The sequence below is a fragment of the Monodelphis domestica genome, chromosome 2 (assembly GCF_027887165.1).
Source record: "Monodelphis domestica isolate mMonDom1 chromosome 2, mMonDom1.pri, whole genome shotgun sequence".
Lineage (NCBI taxonomy): Eukaryota > Metazoa > Chordata > Mammalia > Didelphimorphia > Didelphidae > Monodelphis > Monodelphis domestica.
This window is the reverse complement of record NC_077228.1, coordinates 160,735,130-160,754,959: the sequence shown is the minus strand read 5'-3', so window position 1 is coordinate 160,754,959 and position 19,830 is coordinate 160,735,130. Positions and strand designations below refer to the sequence as shown.

Genomic DNA, 19,830 nt, shown 5'->3' with positions numbered 1-19,830 from the left:
ATGCAAATATATAGACTTTTTTTTAATATCACTTCCTGTGTTTCACATGTACCAGTGGTAGCTTAAGCTTGGTTTAGGACAGCCCAGGGCATCTGTCAGTTGTTTCTTATTTGTCACTTGCTAGGCCATGTCTGTCACGGGCCATCCTCCTCAGCAATTAATCCTTAAGTAGGGGTGTAGACATTCCTATTTGTTAGGATTTTAAAGATTTAATTAGGGTGGAGAAAATCTAAAATTCACATATGTAGACTGTCATTCTATTCTCATTCTTAAGAAGGTGATAGGAGAATTATTCCTTATCGTGGAGTCACATTTGAGATACATGGAATATACAGTTCTTAAAATGTAACCAGAAATATACATGATTACAATATAAAATTCAAGGTACTTCATTAGACCATTAACCATTTCCTCAATATTAAAATATCCACAGTCCAATTATAGACCAGATGCTTTAAACAGTTGCCTAGAAGTAAATGGATAATGTCTATTTATTTTCATTTCTGTCTTAGATGTGATACTAAAAGGCAGAAGATCAATAAGGACTAGGCAATTAGGGTTAAGTGACTTGTTCAGGATCATACAGCTAGGAAATAGCTGAGACCAGATTTGAAACCCAGGATCTCCCATTTCCAGGCCTGGCCCTCTATCTATGAAGCCACTTAATTGTCCCTTGAAAGATAACTTTTGAAGAAATTGCTTTGAGATTTATTCTTTTAAAATGTTTTTCTTTTCATTTTGGAGGGAGGGTGGTTCAAACTTACAATTTCATCTCAACATTTTTTGTCTCAAACTCCTTTAATGATTCCAAAAAATGTATTGATGTTGCCCCAAGGAGTTTTTGTTTATGTGGGATATATCTACCTATACTTACTGCATTTGAAATGAAAATGTCTTAGTATTATGAAAAAAGTTTTGACCTTACAGACTCCCTCAAAGGGTTTCACGGACCCCCAGTTAATGCTGGTTCATACTTTGAAAACTGCTAGTACAGGAAATTAACAGTGATAAAATTCCCTTAACCAGTACAGATCAGTTACTGCTCTACAACCTAGCATATTTTGGAGTACTGCGAAATGAAGTGGTGTCCTAATATCTACTTAGGAAGGATGTGTCAGAAGCCAAACTTGAATCCACAGCTTTTTGACTCTAAGATTGATTGTCTTTACTCCATGATGTACTGCTTTCCTTTCCTCCCTTTCAATTCTTACTCTATGGAGTAAGTTCTTCATGATTTCTTGGCTTGCTCTTTAAACAAATTGGGATATTTTGTATACCTTTTAATTTTGTGAAAAGCAAACATTTTTTTCTGTAGGAAGATTCTCTCTAAATTTTCATTTCCTTGTTTGTAAAATGAACATATATAAATTGTTCTTGTCTTCCTTAAGAAGTACAAGATAAATACAGATGCAGTTAGATTTGGGGACAGCTTGCCTTTTTTATGTCTTGCTGATTTAGCTTTAAGAAGAACTTCTCTAAAAAGCAAATAGGATTGAAGTATGAGAATCATACATCATGAAATGGCATGAGATCTTCACTAAAGTCCTGAATATATAGGGTTGCTGGTATTCCTAAAACTTTCTGGGAAATCATTACTTTTTTAAATTATTTTTTTAAGTTGTATTTTTTCCCCAATTGCACACAGAAACAATTTTTAACATGCATTTTCTGACAATTCGCCATCTAAATTCTCTTCCTCCCTCCCTGAGACAGTAAGCAAGATATGTTATACATATATCATAATGCAAAATACATGTTTCTATATTTGTTATGTGATAAAAAAGACATAACACATTCAAGAAAAAGCTCATGAAGGGAATAAAGGGGAAATTATGTGCTTTGATCTGCATTCTTAAAATTTCTTTCTGTGGTAATAGCCTTTTTCATCGTGAGTCTCGTGGAGTTGTCTTGAATTGTTGATAATAGTTAAGTCATTCACATTTGATCATCATTCAATATTGATTTTACTGTGTATAGTGTTCTCCTGGTTCTGATCACTTTATATAAGTTAGAAATCATTATTTCTTGATATTTTTGAAGTTTGTATCTCTTGTTTCTCCCCCCAGGTCTGAGTTCTTTCTATTCAGAATTAATGAAAGGCCTAGGTGCTGGAGGACGTCTCTGGGAGCTCCTTGAGAGAAAGCCAGTACTGCCTTTTAATGGTGGGTTGACTTCTAAAATTGAGTTGGTTCAAGGCTTTGGACAATGTGACTTTTATCCCTTGCTGAATTTTCTATTTAACTGATGTATGCCTTGCCTTCTATTTCAGAGGGTGTTGTGTTAAATGAAGAGACTTTTCAGGGTGCTCTGGAGTTCAAAGGAGTCAATTTTGCTTATCCAGTTCGCCCAGAGGTGAAGATTTTCCAAGATTTTAGCCTTTCAATTCCATCTGGCTCTATCACAGCACTTGTTGGCCCAAGTGGCTCAGGGAAATCCACAGTGGTGACACTTTTACTAAGATTATATGATCCTGTCTCTGGTAAGTAATGGAGGGTAGAAGGGCTTCAGTTCTCCCAATCCTTACTCTGAATGAGGACCAAACTGAGGGATCCCAGAATTATATATTTAGAGCTGGAAGGGATTTTAAAGGGCATTGATTCTAACCTCCTCAACTTAAAGATGAGGAAACTAAAGCCCAGAGAAGTAAATGATTTAGCCAGGTAGCGTCCACTATATTCCAAGCTTAAATGGGCACAGCTTGTGTTTTAGCCACATTAAACTCTAGACAGCACATGCCCTGGCAAAATGATATCTTAACCAACAGTGTGTGCTCTAGAGGGGAGGCCATCTGAGGTAAGAATTCCAGTGTAGGCATAATATATTTCTTGTCATTTTCCCCTTTTGAATGGCTTAGATCTGGAAGAAACCTTTGTAGTCACCTCATCCAGTTCATGAGACCATCGACTTCATTTCCTTGCCTTTAAGTGAGAATACTTCCAAAGTCAACATGGGAAGATGTTTCTCAATGTATTTTGAGAAAAATTTCAGCTCTCTACTTCCCAGACAGTGAAAAGTCTTCCTAAGACTGTGAAAAGCTGCAGAATAATGCCACATAGGCAGTTATAGAGGAAATTTCACAATTCCTTCTATCAATGACATGACAGGCCCAGACCAAAAAAAGATATTCACACCTTCCTTTGGTGTAAAATGCATAACTCAGGGTCAGCAAGTTATTTTTAAAGTATAACCTAAATCCTCTTAGCAAGCTATGGCAGGTATGTTGCTCATCAAAGCAAAATTATTGGGAGAAAGGGTAAAAAATATAGTAGGCTATTTAATTGGTAGACAGTTAAGTTTTCATTTTAATCCGGTGAATTTTAAGGTTGATAGCATTTAGTCCACTTTCCTCTTAACAAAAACACTACTTCCTTCGCACATGGATCAAGGCATGATTTTAAGCTGCCTGTCTCTAGTCTAAAAGTCAGGAAATTGTTTTTATGAACTCCACTTATCAGCCTTTGAAATTAGAGATGGAAAATACAATTGAGTCCAGCTCTCAGACATATTGCTAGCATTCTGTGTCAGCCAAGCATCCAAGAGAACCCATGGCAACCCTCTCACTAATATATTTATATATTTTAAAAGTGTGTGTAACTATCACATTTAGCTTTCTTTATATCAATCATTTTAATTCAAGTTTGTGTTTTTTTGTAAGTAAAATTTAAATTTAAAAAGTCCAGTTTTTACTTTTTGTTTATAGCTTAAAGTTGAATAACTTTTTTTAAATGTACTTTAAATAATTTTAACATACTTTAATAGAGCTCATCAATGTTTAATATCTTTGTTTCAGCCGTGTCTGACTCTGTGACAACCATGACTGAAATAATTTTTGTTGTTATTATTCAGGAGTTCTTCAGTCATATCTGACTCTTTGTGACCCCACTTGGGGTTTTCTTAGCTAAGGTACTGGAGTGGTTTGCATTTTCTTCTCCAGCTCATTTTACAGAGAAGGAAACTGAGGCAAACAGGGTTAAGTGACTTGCTAAGGTTACAAAGTTATTAAGTGTTTGAGATCGTATTTGAATTTAGGGAGTTTATTCTTCCTGACTCTGGAATCTACATTCTATCCTCCCTGCCACCCAGCTTCTCTTTTAATATTTTACATGACATTAATTGGCACCCTACATGTATTATTATTTTGAAGCATTATTTAAGTCTTTTATTTAACTTTTCATAGTTTCTGTCTTATTTTCCCTAAGACATTTTTAGCCTCCCTGAAAGAGGGAATATGTATTTTATTTGGTGTCCCCCAACTCCACAGAGCATAGTTCTTTGCTTCTAGGAGGCACTCAGTAAATACTTGTTGATCCCTATTTTAGACTGAGAAAATAAGCAAGCTAAAGCTGTCTGGCTTAGGGCTTCACTGATTCAACCCTCTTAGTTAAGTATGAAATACTTGTTTCTTTCCTAAGAAAGAAGGAAGGTACTCTGTGACCCCTGTGTGGTACACTTTGGTAACAACACTATGTAGAGAAGACCTTACCTGTTGCTACATTTTGTGACCATTCAAATATCCCAACTTAGTTGGCTCCTGGTGTGTCCAAATCCATCGATCAATAAGTTGTGCTTTTGTGGGCTTCATTGTGCTTCCCTTGAGACTTTTTCCTGTATAGAACCATCATGTTGAAAAGTTGCCTGCTTTTTCCACAAGCTTTTGAGTTCCAAGATTCCTTCCCAGGGAAAAACAAATAATTTGAGGCAGTTTGATATAGTAGAAAGGGCACTGGCATCAGAGGCTTATATCCTACAAACTGTATGCCTTTGAAGATTCATCGAACCTTCTTGGGCTTTATTTTCCTTATGTGAAAAGTGAAGGGGTTGGGCTAGATGGTTCCTTTAAATACTAAAGCTATGATCCCATGATGTTTCCATAGCCTAATAAGAATGCAACTTTGGAGCTCATTATAATTGTAAACAAGTGGTAGAGTGTCTTGTGCAGCCTATGTATTTTTCTTATTCCTCTTTCAAAAGAAAAATGGGTAAACTGAGCAATATCAGGAGTTGCTAGTAAATGCTTAAATCCAGAGTTTGCATCATCCTGAATGTGGGAAAGAGAGAACATAACTTTGTTTCCTGATGTGTTTCTTGATAATTTTATCATAACCAATAAATACTGATTACTCTGTGAAGGATACTACCCGAAGCATTTATGGTCTGAACCTAATTCTGCTTGCTAATTTTGGTTTCTCTCCAGATTTGATCTGTGAAAAAATTATCTGAAATTTTCCCACAGAATTCTTCATATATGTCTTTTGTCATTCAGTTCTTCCCTAATTTACTTTCCCCCTTTTCTTTCTCTGATTTTTCAAAAGGAACTATCAGTATTGATGGTCAGGATATCCGTCAATTAAATCCAGCCTGGCTGAGATCTAAGATTGGGACAGTGAGTCAGGTAGGGGAGTAATAATAATTTGTTCCCATTTTCCTGTGTATTTTTTGATTTATATTACTTTATGGTCTTTTTTTTTTTACTCTTACCTTTTGTCTTTGAAAGTATCTTTAAAATGGCTTACAAACCTGATGACCTTAAATTGTTTTTATTCATACAGCCCAAGACACAAAAGTCAGAAGAGTGTTGAGAGTTAGGCAAATGCTATTGACTTTCTCAGAAAGTGCCTGAGGTCATATTTGAACCCAAGTCCTCTGGACTCCAGACTTGGCTCTACCCATTGAACCATCTTGCAGTCTCCTATCATTTGTTTTTATCTAGTTGGTTTGGTTGTTTTTTTTTTTAATCTAGTTTTTATCTAGTTGTTTTTATCTTGCTACTACCTTCCTTTAAGGAAGGAATGAAAGTTTCACTGACCAGTTAAGCCAATGTCTTTTGTTTAAAATGAATCAAGAAATTCAGTTCCTTGAAGCCTGAGGTTCTTCACACAGATGTAGCATTAAATTTTGGCTGAGTGTGAGAGGAAGTGATACTTCTCTGAAGCAGTCAGTCCTGAGGATGATCTAGAAGAGTTGAAAGGGCTATCAGTATGTGTTCTATGATGAAAGACTGAAAATTTTTTCTATCTCTTCCTACTTCTTCCCAATTACTTTTTTTAAAAAGCCTTCCATTTCTGTCTTAGAATCAATACAGTGTGTGGATTGCAAGGCAGAAGAGCTGTAAGGGTCATGTAATGGGAGTTAAGTGAATTGCCCAGAATAATACTGCTAGGAAGTATTTGAGGTCATATTTGAACCCAAGGACCTCCCTTCTCTAGGCCTGGCTCTCTATCCACTGAGTCTCCTTGCTGCCCCGACTCAAATATTTTTTATTTGCTTTCCCAGTCACTAGATCTGGTTCTGGGCAAAATCCCTTAGAGATTAGTAAGAAAAAATAAATCTAGAAAAGGATCTCCTTAAGGTAGGGATTGACACTATCAGGTCTATAGATTTCAAATTGTGCCCAATTATTTCATGATTTCCCTTTGCTTTGAATCAAAGTCAAGCAGCTTTGGAAATGCACTGTCAGGTAATCCAAAACTCATAATTATTCTAGCCAGCTCCCTGTTGAGAAAGTTGTATGAAAAGAATAATAATAATAGGAAGAGGGTTAAGATCTGTGAGTTCATTTATTATATAGAGTCATATATAATATAAAGGTCTTAAGAGAATGGCCTAGAACATTTGCCCAGACAACCATTATGTGTCAGATGAACCTTTCTTCTGGCTCTAGAGCTTCCTCTATCCACTATAACAGAGATGTCAAACTCAGACAGGCCTCTAGGGTGACCTAAATCAGATTAAAATATAATTATAAAGAATAAATAAAAATGCAATAAGATGTGGACAACATTACATTTTTATTCTTCATTTTATTTTAATTTTTAAATATATTTTTGTTTATTTTATTAACTATTGCCCAATTACATTTATAAATATTTTTAATATTCATTTTTTTAAAATTTCTGGTTCCAAATTGTGAAGACTAAATTTAACTCTCCCCTGATTGTGAAAATGAATATAATTAACTCTCCCCTGATGGTGAAGATTAAATTATAACCCCTGCCCATTTTTGATTTAATCACCAAAAGTATAAACACTCTATTTAAAATTTGCTTATTTTACAGGAGTTACAATTTAATCTCACAATCAGGGGAGAGTTAATTAAATTCATTTTCACAATCAAGGGAGAATTAAATTTAATCTGCATAAATTTCTTTCCCTCCTTCCTGCCCCTCCCCCTTTACTCCTTGAGAAGGCAAGCTATATGATATCAGTAGTACATGTGAAATGATGCAAAACAAATATCCATATTAGCCAAATAACATTGCATTTTAAAACTCAGTCAATATGGGGCTGACAGGAATCCCTGTTTCTAACTGAATCTGACACCATGGACTATAACCATACTGCCTCTCAGTAATAAATAAATAACAGCTAACATTTCTGTAATGCTTTAAGGTTGGCAAAGTATTTGTATATCTTTTATCTTATTATATCTTTACAACAACCTAGTAAGGTAGGTGCTATTGTTATTCTGCTTTCGTTAATGGGGAACTGAGGCTCATAGTCAAGTGATTTGCCCAAGGATCACTTCGTTAATAAGTATCTAAATCTGGATTCAAACTCACTTCTTTCTGACTTCAAGTGCAGCACTATATCCATATGTTCAGGGAGTTAAAATGTGGATTTCTAAGACAGAGACAATTGTGTGAATTTATAGAGAACTGCAAAGAAGAAAGAGGAAAAATAATATCTTATAGGTCCTTTGTTGAACATTTACTTTTCTTTAATAAGGACTGAATATGTCATGCTGTCTGAGTAATAGGTGTCTCAATCAAAAGTTGAAATACTTCAGCTTGATGACTTAGTTTCAAATAATAATCCATCAGTGGGGGGCAGCTGGGTAGCTCAGTGGATTGAGAGCCAGGCCTAGAGATAGGAGGTCCTAGGTTCAAATCTGGCCTCAGACATTTCCCAGCTGTGTGACCCTGAGCAAGTCACTTGACCCCCATTGCCTAGCCCTTACCACTCTTCTGCCTTGGAGCCTATATACACAGTATTGACTCCAAGATGGAAGGTAAGGGTTTTAATAAAAAATATTAATCCATCAGTGTCTGAGATACATGTAATATTTTTAATTAATTAAATTTGTTTAGCCATTTCCATGCCTTGGTTGTATATAATAAATTGACATTTGCATAATGTTTTATATTTACATAGCACCTTCCATATACTTATAATCTCTTATTAGATCTTCTCAATAATCCTCCCAGATAAACAGACATTTGGCATTACAATCTCTGTTTTTGGTTGTTTTCAGTCATTTTTCAGACTGACTCTTTGTGACCTCATTTGGGGTTTTCTGGGGGCATACACACATACACACCAGAGTAGTTTTCCTTCTCCAGCTCATTTTACAGTTGAGGAAACTTGAGGCAAATAGGGTTAAGTAACTTGTTCAGTCACACCGCTAAGAAGTGTCTGAGGCCAGATTTGAACTCAAGAACATGAGTCTTCCTGACTCTGGGACTGGCATTCTCTCCACTGTGCCACCCCGCTGCCCTAATCTCTGTTTTCCACAGGAGGAAATTGAATCTTTCAGGGATAAAGTGACTTGCCAAAGGTCACATTCCCTGAAGCAAGCAGTCCAGAGCACTTCTACCCTGATAGCCTGTTTAGAAGGGGGAGATTGTGGGACAGCGAGGGGCTCGTTCCTGTAGGAAGGTGGCCCAGGAGCTAAGTTTATGGCTGTAGAACTTGGACGCAGAGTTCTCAGTTACTACACCGTTGATATTCTTGGCCTGGAGAAGTGTGGAACCTAGAAGTGGGCGTGAGTGTTGACACACGTCTGTCTGCCAGCGTTGGTAGGTTTTCGGCACTTGTTTAAGGTTCCGCTGAGGCCTGCCAGTCTTCTGGAAAAGTAAGTTAACCCACCTTCCCTCTCGACTGCTTTTCCCCCTCATTGGCACATGCCCCGAGAAGCTTGGTGTCGGGTGCTGGGCACTGGAAAGTGTAAGCGTCATTATATTTAGCAGAGACGTGTAGACGACTGATGTATTTATTGTAAGCAGTGTATTTGAACCTGCAGGAGCCCATTCTGTTCTCTTGTTCGATTGCTGAAAACATTGCTTATGGTGCTGACGACCCTTCCCTCGTGACTCCGGAACAGATCCAGAAGGTTGCCGACATAGCCAATGCTGCTACTTTCATCAACAGTTTTCCCCAAGGTTTCAATACTGTGGTTGGGGAAAAGGGTGTTCTGCTTTCAGGTATGCTTGTGGTATATTTGCAGCCAAAAGACTACAAAATTACTTATTGCCTATTTTTGTTGGACAAGTAGGTTCAAGTCATTATTTCAGTGAATAGTATGCTCAAAACTTCCTAGAGAATCTGTCACATATATAAAAATAAGCCAACAAAAATAACCAAAGAGGGTCCCCAAGAAAAAACCATTTGGCATTTGGCATCATCTCTGAGGACACAGAATAGAGAGATACCGAAAGCAAAGTCACTTGCCTGACTAATTGGCACCATGAAAATAAAGCAGAACTGAGACCCAGTGCCTCCCTGGGTGGGCCAGCACTACTGTATCCACTAGACAGAGCCTGGGACCTCCAGGACCCAATGTGAAGTCCTCTGTTTGGCTTCCAGTCTTCCCTAAGCGGGCTCCCCCTTTTCAGGCTTCTTCCTTCGCTTTGCTCTCCTTGCCATCCCCTGAATGGAGACGTTTTCCCCAACAGTGACAGAACATCTCCCTCCTTCTTTGGTTACTCTCACTTCCTGCACGGCCCAGCTAAGGATGCATGCCTCCTGCCAAGCACCTCCTCACCCTCTAATCTTAGTGACTTCCCCGAGATTATCTTTAATTTATCCCACTTATATCTTCTTTGTACACAGTCGTTTGCATGTTGTCTCCCTCTTAGACTGAACTCTTTGAGAGCAAGGACTGCTTTTTATTTTCCTTCCATCCCCAGCACTTAGTCTAGTGTCTGGCACATACTATGTGCTTAATAATATGTGCTTGTTGTGGAGCAGCCAGGTAGCACAGTGGACAGAGCACCAGGCTGGAGTTGGGAGGATCTACGTTTAAATCTAGCCTCAGATACTGCCTAGCTGTGTGATTCTGGGACAGTCACTTAAGCCCAAATGCCCAGCCTTTGCCACTCTTGTGCCTTAGAATTAATATTTAGTGTTGATTCTAAGATAGGAGGTATGGGATTAAAAATCAATAATTAATCCATAAACACTAGTTGTGTTCTGGAGGCCACACTTTAAGTATAGATACCATCTGGAGGTTGGCAACCAAGATAAAGCTTGGTTTGGAAAACTGCCCTTTGTAGAGTAGCTGAAGGAAGGGGGAATGCTTGCCCTGAAGAAAGGAAAACTGGGCTTGGGGGAGTGTACCAAAGGGCTATCATGGAGGAAGAGGGACCGGTTTTATTTTGTATTTCTTTAGAAGGCAGATGATACAAATGAAAGAAAGTACTTACTGAGTGCCAAATGCTATGCTGAATTCTAGAAATACAAAGAGAAGGGCCTAAACACGCCTCGCTTCATGGGGCTTCATATTCTAATTGGAAGAAACAACATGTGCATGAAGGAGTGCTCAGCTGTCAGGGCACAGGGATTCTGCAGGAAAGCAGATGACAAAGGGCCAAGAGTATACAGGGTATGTCGGCTGGTCAGGTGTCTGCCAGGCACACACAGGGCATTATTGCCAGGACATACATTCTTACCATTTATTACCATTCTGACCATTTATTACCAAATTCTGCCTCTGGTAAACTGTGGAAAAGTCACCTAACTTCTCTGGGCATTAATTTGTTCTTTAAAATGAGAGGGTTGAACTAGATGGCCTCGGTTCCTTTCAACTCTAAATCTGATGATCCTCTGATCTTTATGGATGAATGAGAAAAGGATAGGATGGCAGCAGAGATGACAATAGCTATTCTATTTTCTGACTCTTCCTGCCAACAAGAATCCCCCTCCTCTCGGTCCTCAAACATACTTCCTGGCCTTAAACTAGGGTTTAAGTTGGTATGGTAAGGAAATAAGATTGTTGGATTTAGAGATGAAAGGAATCTTAAAGATATACAGTCCAACTCCTTTGTTTTTTTGTTTGTTTGTTTTTAATAGAAACGAATGCCCAAATAAGTTGATTTGTTCAAAGTCACATAGATAGTAATAAAGGCTGGATTCTATCTCAGGTTCTATAATTCTAACCCTAAAACTCTCTCTACTACAAAACATGTGAACTAGATTGGTTCTTTGCATGCCAAGATCTTCTTCTACCTCCTCCTGCTACTTATAGACAATCTGGTATTTTAAGTAGAGTGAAGCAAGTAGAGCAGGGTGAGAAGGAAAGGGGTGATAGGTGGGGTGTCGAGAAGTACACAGATACACACACACACATTCAACTTTTGCTCCTTCTGAAAAAAAATTATCCTTTGCTCCTTCTATTCTGAAAAAAGTTGCATTCTCATGATTTAATACTATCAGGCTTCTGTGTGTTCTAATTTACTAATAACTTGTAATTATTAACTTGCCTTGAAAGATTTTGTTTAAAGGTTTAACCTTAAAAATAATTTCCATCATCAGGTGGGCAGAAGCAACGTATTGCAATTGCTCGTGCTCTACTAAAGGTAAGCTTGAAACTATTTGCCTATTCTGTGAATTTAGAGGAGTTGTAAATTCATTGGTTTGTGGTTTGAAATATAGGTATAAATTATATTTTACTTTAATTTTTATTTTAAAATATTTTTCCATGATTCATGTTCACTCCCTCCTGTCTTCCCTCCCCTCTCCCGGAGCTGATAAGCAATTCCACTGGGTTATACATGTATTATCACTTGATACCTATTGGAATATAGATATAAATTAAAAGGCAAATATCAAATAATTTGAATGTTCTTGTCAAAGCTAATAATAGTGTTGGAGGTGGTGGTAGTAGTAGTAGTAGTAATAATAGGAACTAGCATTCATAGAATAATAATAGCTAACATTTACATGCCAGGCACTGTGCTAAGTGCTTTACAATTATTATCTCATTTGATCATCACAACAACCTTGAGAGCTAGTTGCTATTATTATCTCCATTTTATAGGTGAGGAAACTGGGGCAAACAGAGGTTAAGTGACTATTTGTCATAGATCATAGCCCTAGTAAATGCCTGAGTCTGGATTTGAACCTTTATATGTTATCTCATAGTAGTCATTAAAGATTCAAGTCTTTAACAGCTACTTAAGTACAGTCAATTACAGAGGGGAATAAGGAAGAAGCAGACCTCCTTACCCTGAAGGATTTTATAGGCCCAAGGAGGAAACGTTCCTGTCAAATGGCAGAACAGAGTCAGTGCAGCAGCACTTCAGAAGATAAGGACATCAGTGATGAAAAGAGCAGTCCAGACATATTCTGTTTTCTACACGAATGTTAGTTTTCTCTGCAGAGTTCTTTTCTTTTGTTTAATGTCTTTCTTTTATTTCAATAACAAATTTCCACTTAAATTTTCCAGAGTTATAGGTTCCATGTTGTTTCCCTTTCTTCTTCCCTCCCCCTCTCTCAGAGTTGACCAAGTGTAGGGCAGAGCCACAGGAGATGGAGATCAGGGAATCCAGTAAGACCCCGGATCTCTCTGAGTATTGAATTAATTTCCTTGGTATATATTCACAAAGGGTAAGTAACTTTAGAGGACATCTGATTCAGCCTTTTCATTTTCACATGAGGAAACTGAGGCCCGTAGAGGTTAATTGGCTTCTTCACAGTCATGTAGGTAATGATTGGCAGAGCCAGGATCTGAATTCAGATCATCTGACTTCAGATAAAGTGAACTTTCCTGTACACTATGGAGAATTTAATAGATTAAAGAGGCTATTTATTATTTCCTTTGTGATTATTTTTTACAATGTTATTGTATTTTATTTTTCAATTTTTTTCCATGGTTACATGATTCTTGTTGTCTTCCTCCCTACCCCCGGTGTTCCTTGTGATATTTGAAGTGAGGCATTGCACATGCATGCGTGTGCGCGCGCGCGCACACACACACACACACACACACACACACACACACACACACACACACACACAAATAAGAGCAGTAGTTGAGCTTCAGTGGCTAATTTCTGGACCAAACCTTGATTTCCGAACTCTAGGATGCTCTCTGTGAGGAAGATCAGCACCTCCTCTGCAACTGACAGAGTACCAGGAGGATTGCCAGGGGGCAGGGGAGAAGCAGGGAAGAGCCAAAACTGGAGGCTGAACAGTTACATACCAGGAGCCTGCTAGCTACGAGGAATGAGGAGGATTATAGTTGAGCTTCTGATTGCTTTTTTAAAAAATCAGTCTGTTGAGGAAACAGCTCCCCCAGCACTACAGCTGAACTTTCTCTGCTAATGTGGAAAAAAGAATTAAGCAAACTAAGAGGGTATCCTTCTGCCTGTAGAGTCAGTTCCTCACCTCTCCCAAGAGGACAGAAGTGTATTTCATCCTTTGTTCTGCAGAACTAAGACTGGCCATCATCATAACAGTGGTCATCATTCTTCAGCAGAATTTGTTTAGTGTTTTCATTTACACTTATTATAGTCATTGCATACGTTATTCTCTTGATTCAGTTTATTTCACAGCATCAGTTCATGTCCATCTTCCTATTCTTATCTGAATTCCTCATATTTGTGATTTTCTAATGGTACAGTAGCATTCCATTCCATTCATAGATTACATATACCACAGTTTGTTCAGCCATTCCCCAATTGGCTATTTACAGTTATTTTTTTTTCTTTCTTGCTTCTAAAAAAAGTGCTACTCTGAAAATTTTCAAATGTGTATGGCCCTTCTTTTAGTCTTTCATGTTCTTGTGGAATATGTCCAAAAAATGGGATTGCTGGTAGAAAAGGGTATAAACAGTTGAGTAGCTTTTCCTCATGTGAATCCAAATTGTTTGGGTTTTTTTGAATGATAGGGCCAGTCCACGGTGCCATTAACAGTATAGCAATGTGTTTTTTTGTCCCTCAGGCCTTTGATAGTCCTTTTTTTAGTGTTATTATATTTGCCAAATATTTGGGTGTAACCTTAAAGTTGTTTTAATTCTTGTTAGTAATTTTATATGATGTGAATTTGCAGTTATTTTGAGAAATATTATCTATTGGGAAATGATTTTTCATCTTAAATATTTATTAGTTTATATATCTTAGATATTAGACCTGCATCATAGAAATTTGATACAAAGATTTTTTCCCCATTTAATCACTCCCTTTATCCTAGTTGCATTGTTTAAAAAAAAAAAAAGCTTTTCATTTTCATATAATCAGAATTCTCCAATTTGTAATTGCTTTTATCCTTTGTATAATAACTCATCCTTTGTCTATCACTATGGAATATATATGATTGGCTTTTCTTCTATGTTTATGTTTTTTATTTAATAAGATTGCATATCCATTTAAAACTTATCCTCTGGAGTGGTATATGATTATACTCTAAACTTAACTTCTGCCTTAATACTTTCTAGTTTTTCCAGCTATTCTTATCAAATAAGTAGTTATTTCCTATGTAACTTATATGTTTTGAAGTTTATGAAACACTGAATTCTCATCAGTTCTTGTCAAAAGGGAAATGATTTTTAGTTAAGCCCATGCCTTTTGTTTTAGTATCAATTTTTTTTTAACTCTTACCTGCCATCTTGGAATCAATAGTGTGTACTGATTCCAAGGCAGAAGAGTGGTAAGGGCTGCGCAATGGGGGTCAAGTGACTTGCCCAGGGTCACACAGCTGGGAAATGTCTGAGGCCAGATTTGAACTCAGGACCTCCCATCTCTAGGCCTGGCTCTCAATCCACTGAGCTACCCAGCTGCCCCCTTTAGTATTCCAAGACACAAGAGCTGAAAGGGCTAAGCAGTCAGGGTTAAAGGGACTTGCCCAAGGTCATGTAGCTAGTGTAATGGGATAAGGATAGAGCTAGGATGAGATTTAAGAGAAGTGGAAGACTGTCTTCTAGGCATAGACTAGGAACTCAAGGGAAAGGATTTTAGCAGGCAGAAGGCAGAGGAGAAACAGTTTGGAAGTGACAACTATCAGAGAGTAGTGACTTCCTCTTGGAGGTTAAGTGCTTCCTGTCCTGGAATTGTGGAGGAAAGGCAAGTTTATCGTAGCTCATCTATTTCAACCTGACTGTGAAGAGGAGTATAACCCTAATTCATCTTTGGAGTTATTAGGATCTGACCATACCTGCTGTGCTTTTTGGAAGGTTTTATCTAAAAGATCCTGTCAGATCGGCTCTGAGGTTTTATCTCAGGGGTCAGACCACCTGGGGTGAACTTAGCCATTGGAATTAATTCATAATGGTTTTTAGAGACAGCTTTTGGGGAATAAATCAAACCAACTACTGAGGGTCATAGATAGTTAGCTTAGTCAGTTTTGGGGATACCTAGATAGAAACAGGGAGCTATTAAGTTAGCCAGAAGACCAGAAGGCTCCCTCTTGTGAGGGATGTAGAGGATTGTGGGAAATTAGCTAGATCCCTTAGAATTGGGGACCCCTTGTTCTTAGTTTGTATTCCCTCTTAAAATGAAAGAGATACTGTTTTTTATATCAATCGTCTCCAAGATGTTTATACAACTGGCCCAGTGAGAGAAAGTAATTCAGTTTCACTCTCACTAACCTGAAGTTAGAATACCCTTCTGGGTATTCAGGGTGCTCCCTGAGTGGATCTACTTCTATCCACATCTGGTGGGTTTCCCCCCTATATCCTTTTTTTTACTAGGAAATGTCTGAGGCCAGATTTGAAAGTGTAAGTTTTTATTAGAAATTTCCAGATTTCTTTTTTATGGAGTTGCATTTGGAGCTATATAGTATGTATTATTTGGTGGTTTTCCTATCTCCTAATTAAATGTTTTCTTTTTTTTTTTAGAATCCCAGAATTCTTCTACTGGATGAAGCAACTAGGTAAGGAAAATTGGAAAATTACACATTTTTTGTTAGAAAATATTTTAGGCTCAGGAAATGCTTTTGATTCTGTAATAAAGTAGAAAAATACAAAGATTCTTTTTTTCTATCTTCATTTCTTGTATAATGTTTATTACAAACTGTGCTTCAGTTAGAAAATAGTACTCAGGAGATCCATAATTTGTAGTTCTATTTCCCTTCAAATACTTAAACATTATTTTTCTGCCTCATTTTTCAATTACTGCAAAATAATGAGTTTTTATTTCCAAAGAGCTTTAAGGTTTACAGAGCATTTCCTCCTAATTTTTGTGAGGCAGGTAATATAAGTATTATCAGCAGTTTTCAGATAGTTGAACTGAGAACTGAATTGGTTTGCCCAAAATCACTCATCTAAGGTTTAATTCTAAAGTCTGAACCCAGGTCTTCAAGGTCATTGTCCATATTCTTTCCCCATTATGCTAGATTGCTAAATGCTTTTATTTACTAATCCTTTCACAAAGGTAAGAAGATGGCCAAGATTATTTTTATTTACAACATGCTTCACTCAAGAACCATGAATCATAAAAATTCATCACTAATGAAAGGGTACTACTGTACAATAAATTCACAAGTATATATGCCTGGGCACTTAAATTTTAAGAATAACATTTTGCTTTCTTTGTGTCTTTTTTCTCTAAAAGTGCACTGGATGCTGAAAATGAGTATCTTGTACAAGAAGCTTTAGATCGATTAATGGAAGGAAGGACAGTGCTGATTATTGCCCATCGCCTGTCTACCATTAAAAATGCTAACATGGTTGCTGTTCTTGACCAAGGGAAAATTACTGAATGTGGAAAACATGAAGAACTTCTTTCAAATCCAGATGGACTATATAGAAAATTAATGAAAAAGCAAAGCTTTATTTCAGCATAATGAAATATACAATATACATTGAATCTGTGCCAGAGACTTTAAAACAAAGTAGCAAACAGAATAAAAAGCTTGAAGGATATCTACAAAATCTATAATTTAAGCTTCAAGTTATTTGAAATATATATTTTTGCAAGGTGTACAAAATACTGTTTTGAAACTTAACTGTGTTCAAAACCTTTTTATTCAGAGTTTTAATAATTATTGTAACTTTCTAAATGTCTAAACCACCAAAATTATTCTATGGTTTTATATTATTTCTTTGACTTGTTATATTCTAGAATATAGTGTGGCATATAATTTTCTTTCACCCTGTGTTATATACATTGGAACCATTGTCAAATGACATTTTTAAAAAAGGAAATTTAAGAGACTGATTACTGTAGGCTAATTTGATCTTTTGTGTAATTTCCTAAGCAGTTTTCTGCCTGCTTCATGGCCTAATTGCATTCCTGGGAGAGCTATATAAAATGAGAAACCAACCCTTTTAAAAACCTACTTTATTGAGTCTTTTTTTCCCCTTTTTATATAACTTTTCATTCTAAGCATTCTTCCTGGCCTCCAGTAGAACCCTCCATTGTAAGAATGTATCCTGAAGCACATCAGTACATTGGCCATGACTGATAAAATATGTGCCTCATTTTTAATCTGTAATCCACATTTTTTTCCCCCAGAAAGCAAAGGCAGCCTTGATGGAAGGCAGACTTCACTTTGATTCCTCTGAAATTATGAGTCTTTGTATCGATCAGGGTTCTGATGTTTTTCAATGTTGTCTTTTTTTTCATTACTGTGGTCATTGTATTAACTGTATGTGCTAATAAGCTTCGCTACTTAATTTAAAGAACTATATGTAAAATTAGAAGCTTAAGATAGGTAAAGGGTGAGTTGTTATTTATCCACATTGTCTTCTGGTTCAAAGGATCTGTAAATTTTTTTGGAACTATATGGGGCAGACTGAAGAGTTGATATTTGGTCTTAACAGTTTCAAAATAGGTGGAAATCATTCAATATATTTTTACTCTATACATGTACATGTTACTACAAATGCTTTGGGAAACAAGACAAAACTACCACATAGCTATCAGTTCTCCACTTGATATCATGCAATGAACTTCACTTACATATAGGTTGAGGACTCTTGATGAATTACCCCAAAACTGAGTAATTACGTAAGCAAACCAAAATCTTTGTATTACACTGGTTAAATTCCTTGTAATTTAAGACTGAAACAGTAAGATTTTCAACCTGGAAACATTTGGAGATCTTTTATTTTTAGTGTCTTTTGTTTTATAAGACAATAATTATAATTTTTCTGAACAAAAAACTTAAATAGTCTATTTTTCTTTCATTCAAAACAGTAGTCTTATATCTCAAATCCCTAAAAAAAAAGTTGGAAATCATTGGACTTATTTTCCATATCAGTACTATTAATTTTCATGATGCCTCAAAATGTGCTGTTTGTACTCATTTTAAGTTGGTGAAAATTCTGAAATGATTTTTTTAAATTAAAGTTTTCCTACATGCTAGGTCTTCATTAATTTTCTGGTTACCCTAGAAGGCTGTATCTGTGAATCTGTGTGTGTGTGTGTGTGTGTGTGTGTGTGTGTGTGTGTGTGTGTGTATACAAAAGAAACAAGTTTTACATTTTATTTCACACAAGGAAATTTATTCATATGTTGCCAAAAATGCATCAGTGACAATCACTTTAACAAGATTGACCTGTCTTCTTTATTTTATATATGTTACTACTCTGGTCCTTCAAAAGAAAAGAAAAATTCAGCACAATTTAAAAAGCTACATTCATGAGGAATCTCCTCATGCCATAGACATATTTCCAAATGTGATCATTATATCTTATTTTCTAGCATTGCCCTATTCAGTTGTTTGGTGTGGTTTTTTTTGGTAAACTTTTGTATCATGGATTAAAATTTATGACTATTGATTAGTGTTATTTCTCTTGTAAGTGTACAGTGGGGCACTGATGGGATATTCAGCTATGCAGATTCAAGCACAAATCAAAAAAACCTGCAATACAAATTTTAAAAAATGAATAACAAATTATTTTCCCATTTCTAATAGGAAAAGCACACTTCTTCTGGTGCTTCATTATGTAGATTATTATTATTTTTTAAATGTATTTTATAGGATAACTTGATTGCCAAGGCAGTAGAACCATTTTCAGATTCTGACAACTTTTTTTTTTAATAGACCTTTACCTTCTGTTTTGGAACCAATACTCTGTATTGGTTACAAGGCAGAAGAGTGATAAGGGCTAGGCAATGGGGGTGAAGTGACTTGCCCAGGGTCACACAACTAGAAAGTGTCTGAGGCCAGATTTGAACCTAGAATGTCCAGTCTTTAGACCTGGCTCTCAATCCACTGAGCCACCCAGCTGCCCCCGATTCTGACAACTTTTGAAGTCAATTGTCAAACATTATTAACCACTGACTCTGTGCAAAAGCACTGCACTAGGCACAGTGGATACAAATTAAAAAAAAGAGTGACCTGGCCTCATGGAGCCTATAGGCTATTGGAAGAAGACCACACATAAAAGAAAGCCAATGAGATCCAAAGTGAATGAGGCCAGATGGGAAATGAGATGTCCTGTTCCACTTCTTTAAATGGAGGAGTAAAGGTTGTAAGATGTATGTTTTAGCAATTCAAAATAGGTTGAGAAACTAATACAAATCCTAATCCAAATCATACCTGACAGTTGTTAAAGTGGTCTATCTAGTCCCTTATTGTTTTCAAGAATCTCCCTTTAATGGATAGGTTTCCCATTAATCAATTTGTACAATAACCTAGGTACTTTATTTTTAAAAATTTTAATGTTATCAAGTCTTGCCCTATCGTCTCAGACTCAGCTCTGGCCTCTGAACATGCACTCCCTCCTCTGTCCCCATCCTGACCAGGGCAGCAGGCCTGACTAATCATCCCCCCTACTCAAACTCCAGGGCTCATTGCCCCCTCCAGAAGCAAATACTAAATCCTTTGACTATGAAAGCCCTTCATAACCTGGTTCCTTCCTACATTTCCAGTCTTCTTACACTCTAATCC

At 36.8% G+C, this 19,830-nt stretch overlaps 1 protein-coding gene across 1 annotated transcript in view; it reads left to right on the top strand.

Moving 5' to 3' along the window:
• ABCB10 (ATP binding cassette subfamily B member 10) overlaps window positions 1-18,299 on the top strand; it is a 51,102-nt gene extending 32,803 nt beyond the window's left edge. Inside the window, exons 7-13 of the mRNA XM_001379070.4 lie at window positions 2,067-2,162; window positions 2,270-2,479; window positions 5,313-5,392; window positions 9,020-9,200; window positions 11,530-11,573; window positions 15,830-15,864; window positions 16,545-18,299. Coding sequence (XP_001379107.2) covers window positions 2,067-2,162; window positions 2,270-2,479; window positions 5,313-5,392; window positions 9,020-9,200; window positions 11,530-11,573; window positions 15,830-15,864; window positions 16,545-16,776 — 878 coding nt within the window. The 3' untranslated portion in view covers window positions 16,777-18,299. The remainder of the gene's footprint in view (window positions 1-2,066; window positions 2,163-2,269; window positions 2,480-5,312; window positions 5,393-9,019; window positions 9,201-11,529; window positions 11,574-15,829; window positions 15,865-16,544) is intronic.
• Window positions 18,300-19,830: the final 1,531 nt, after the last annotated feature.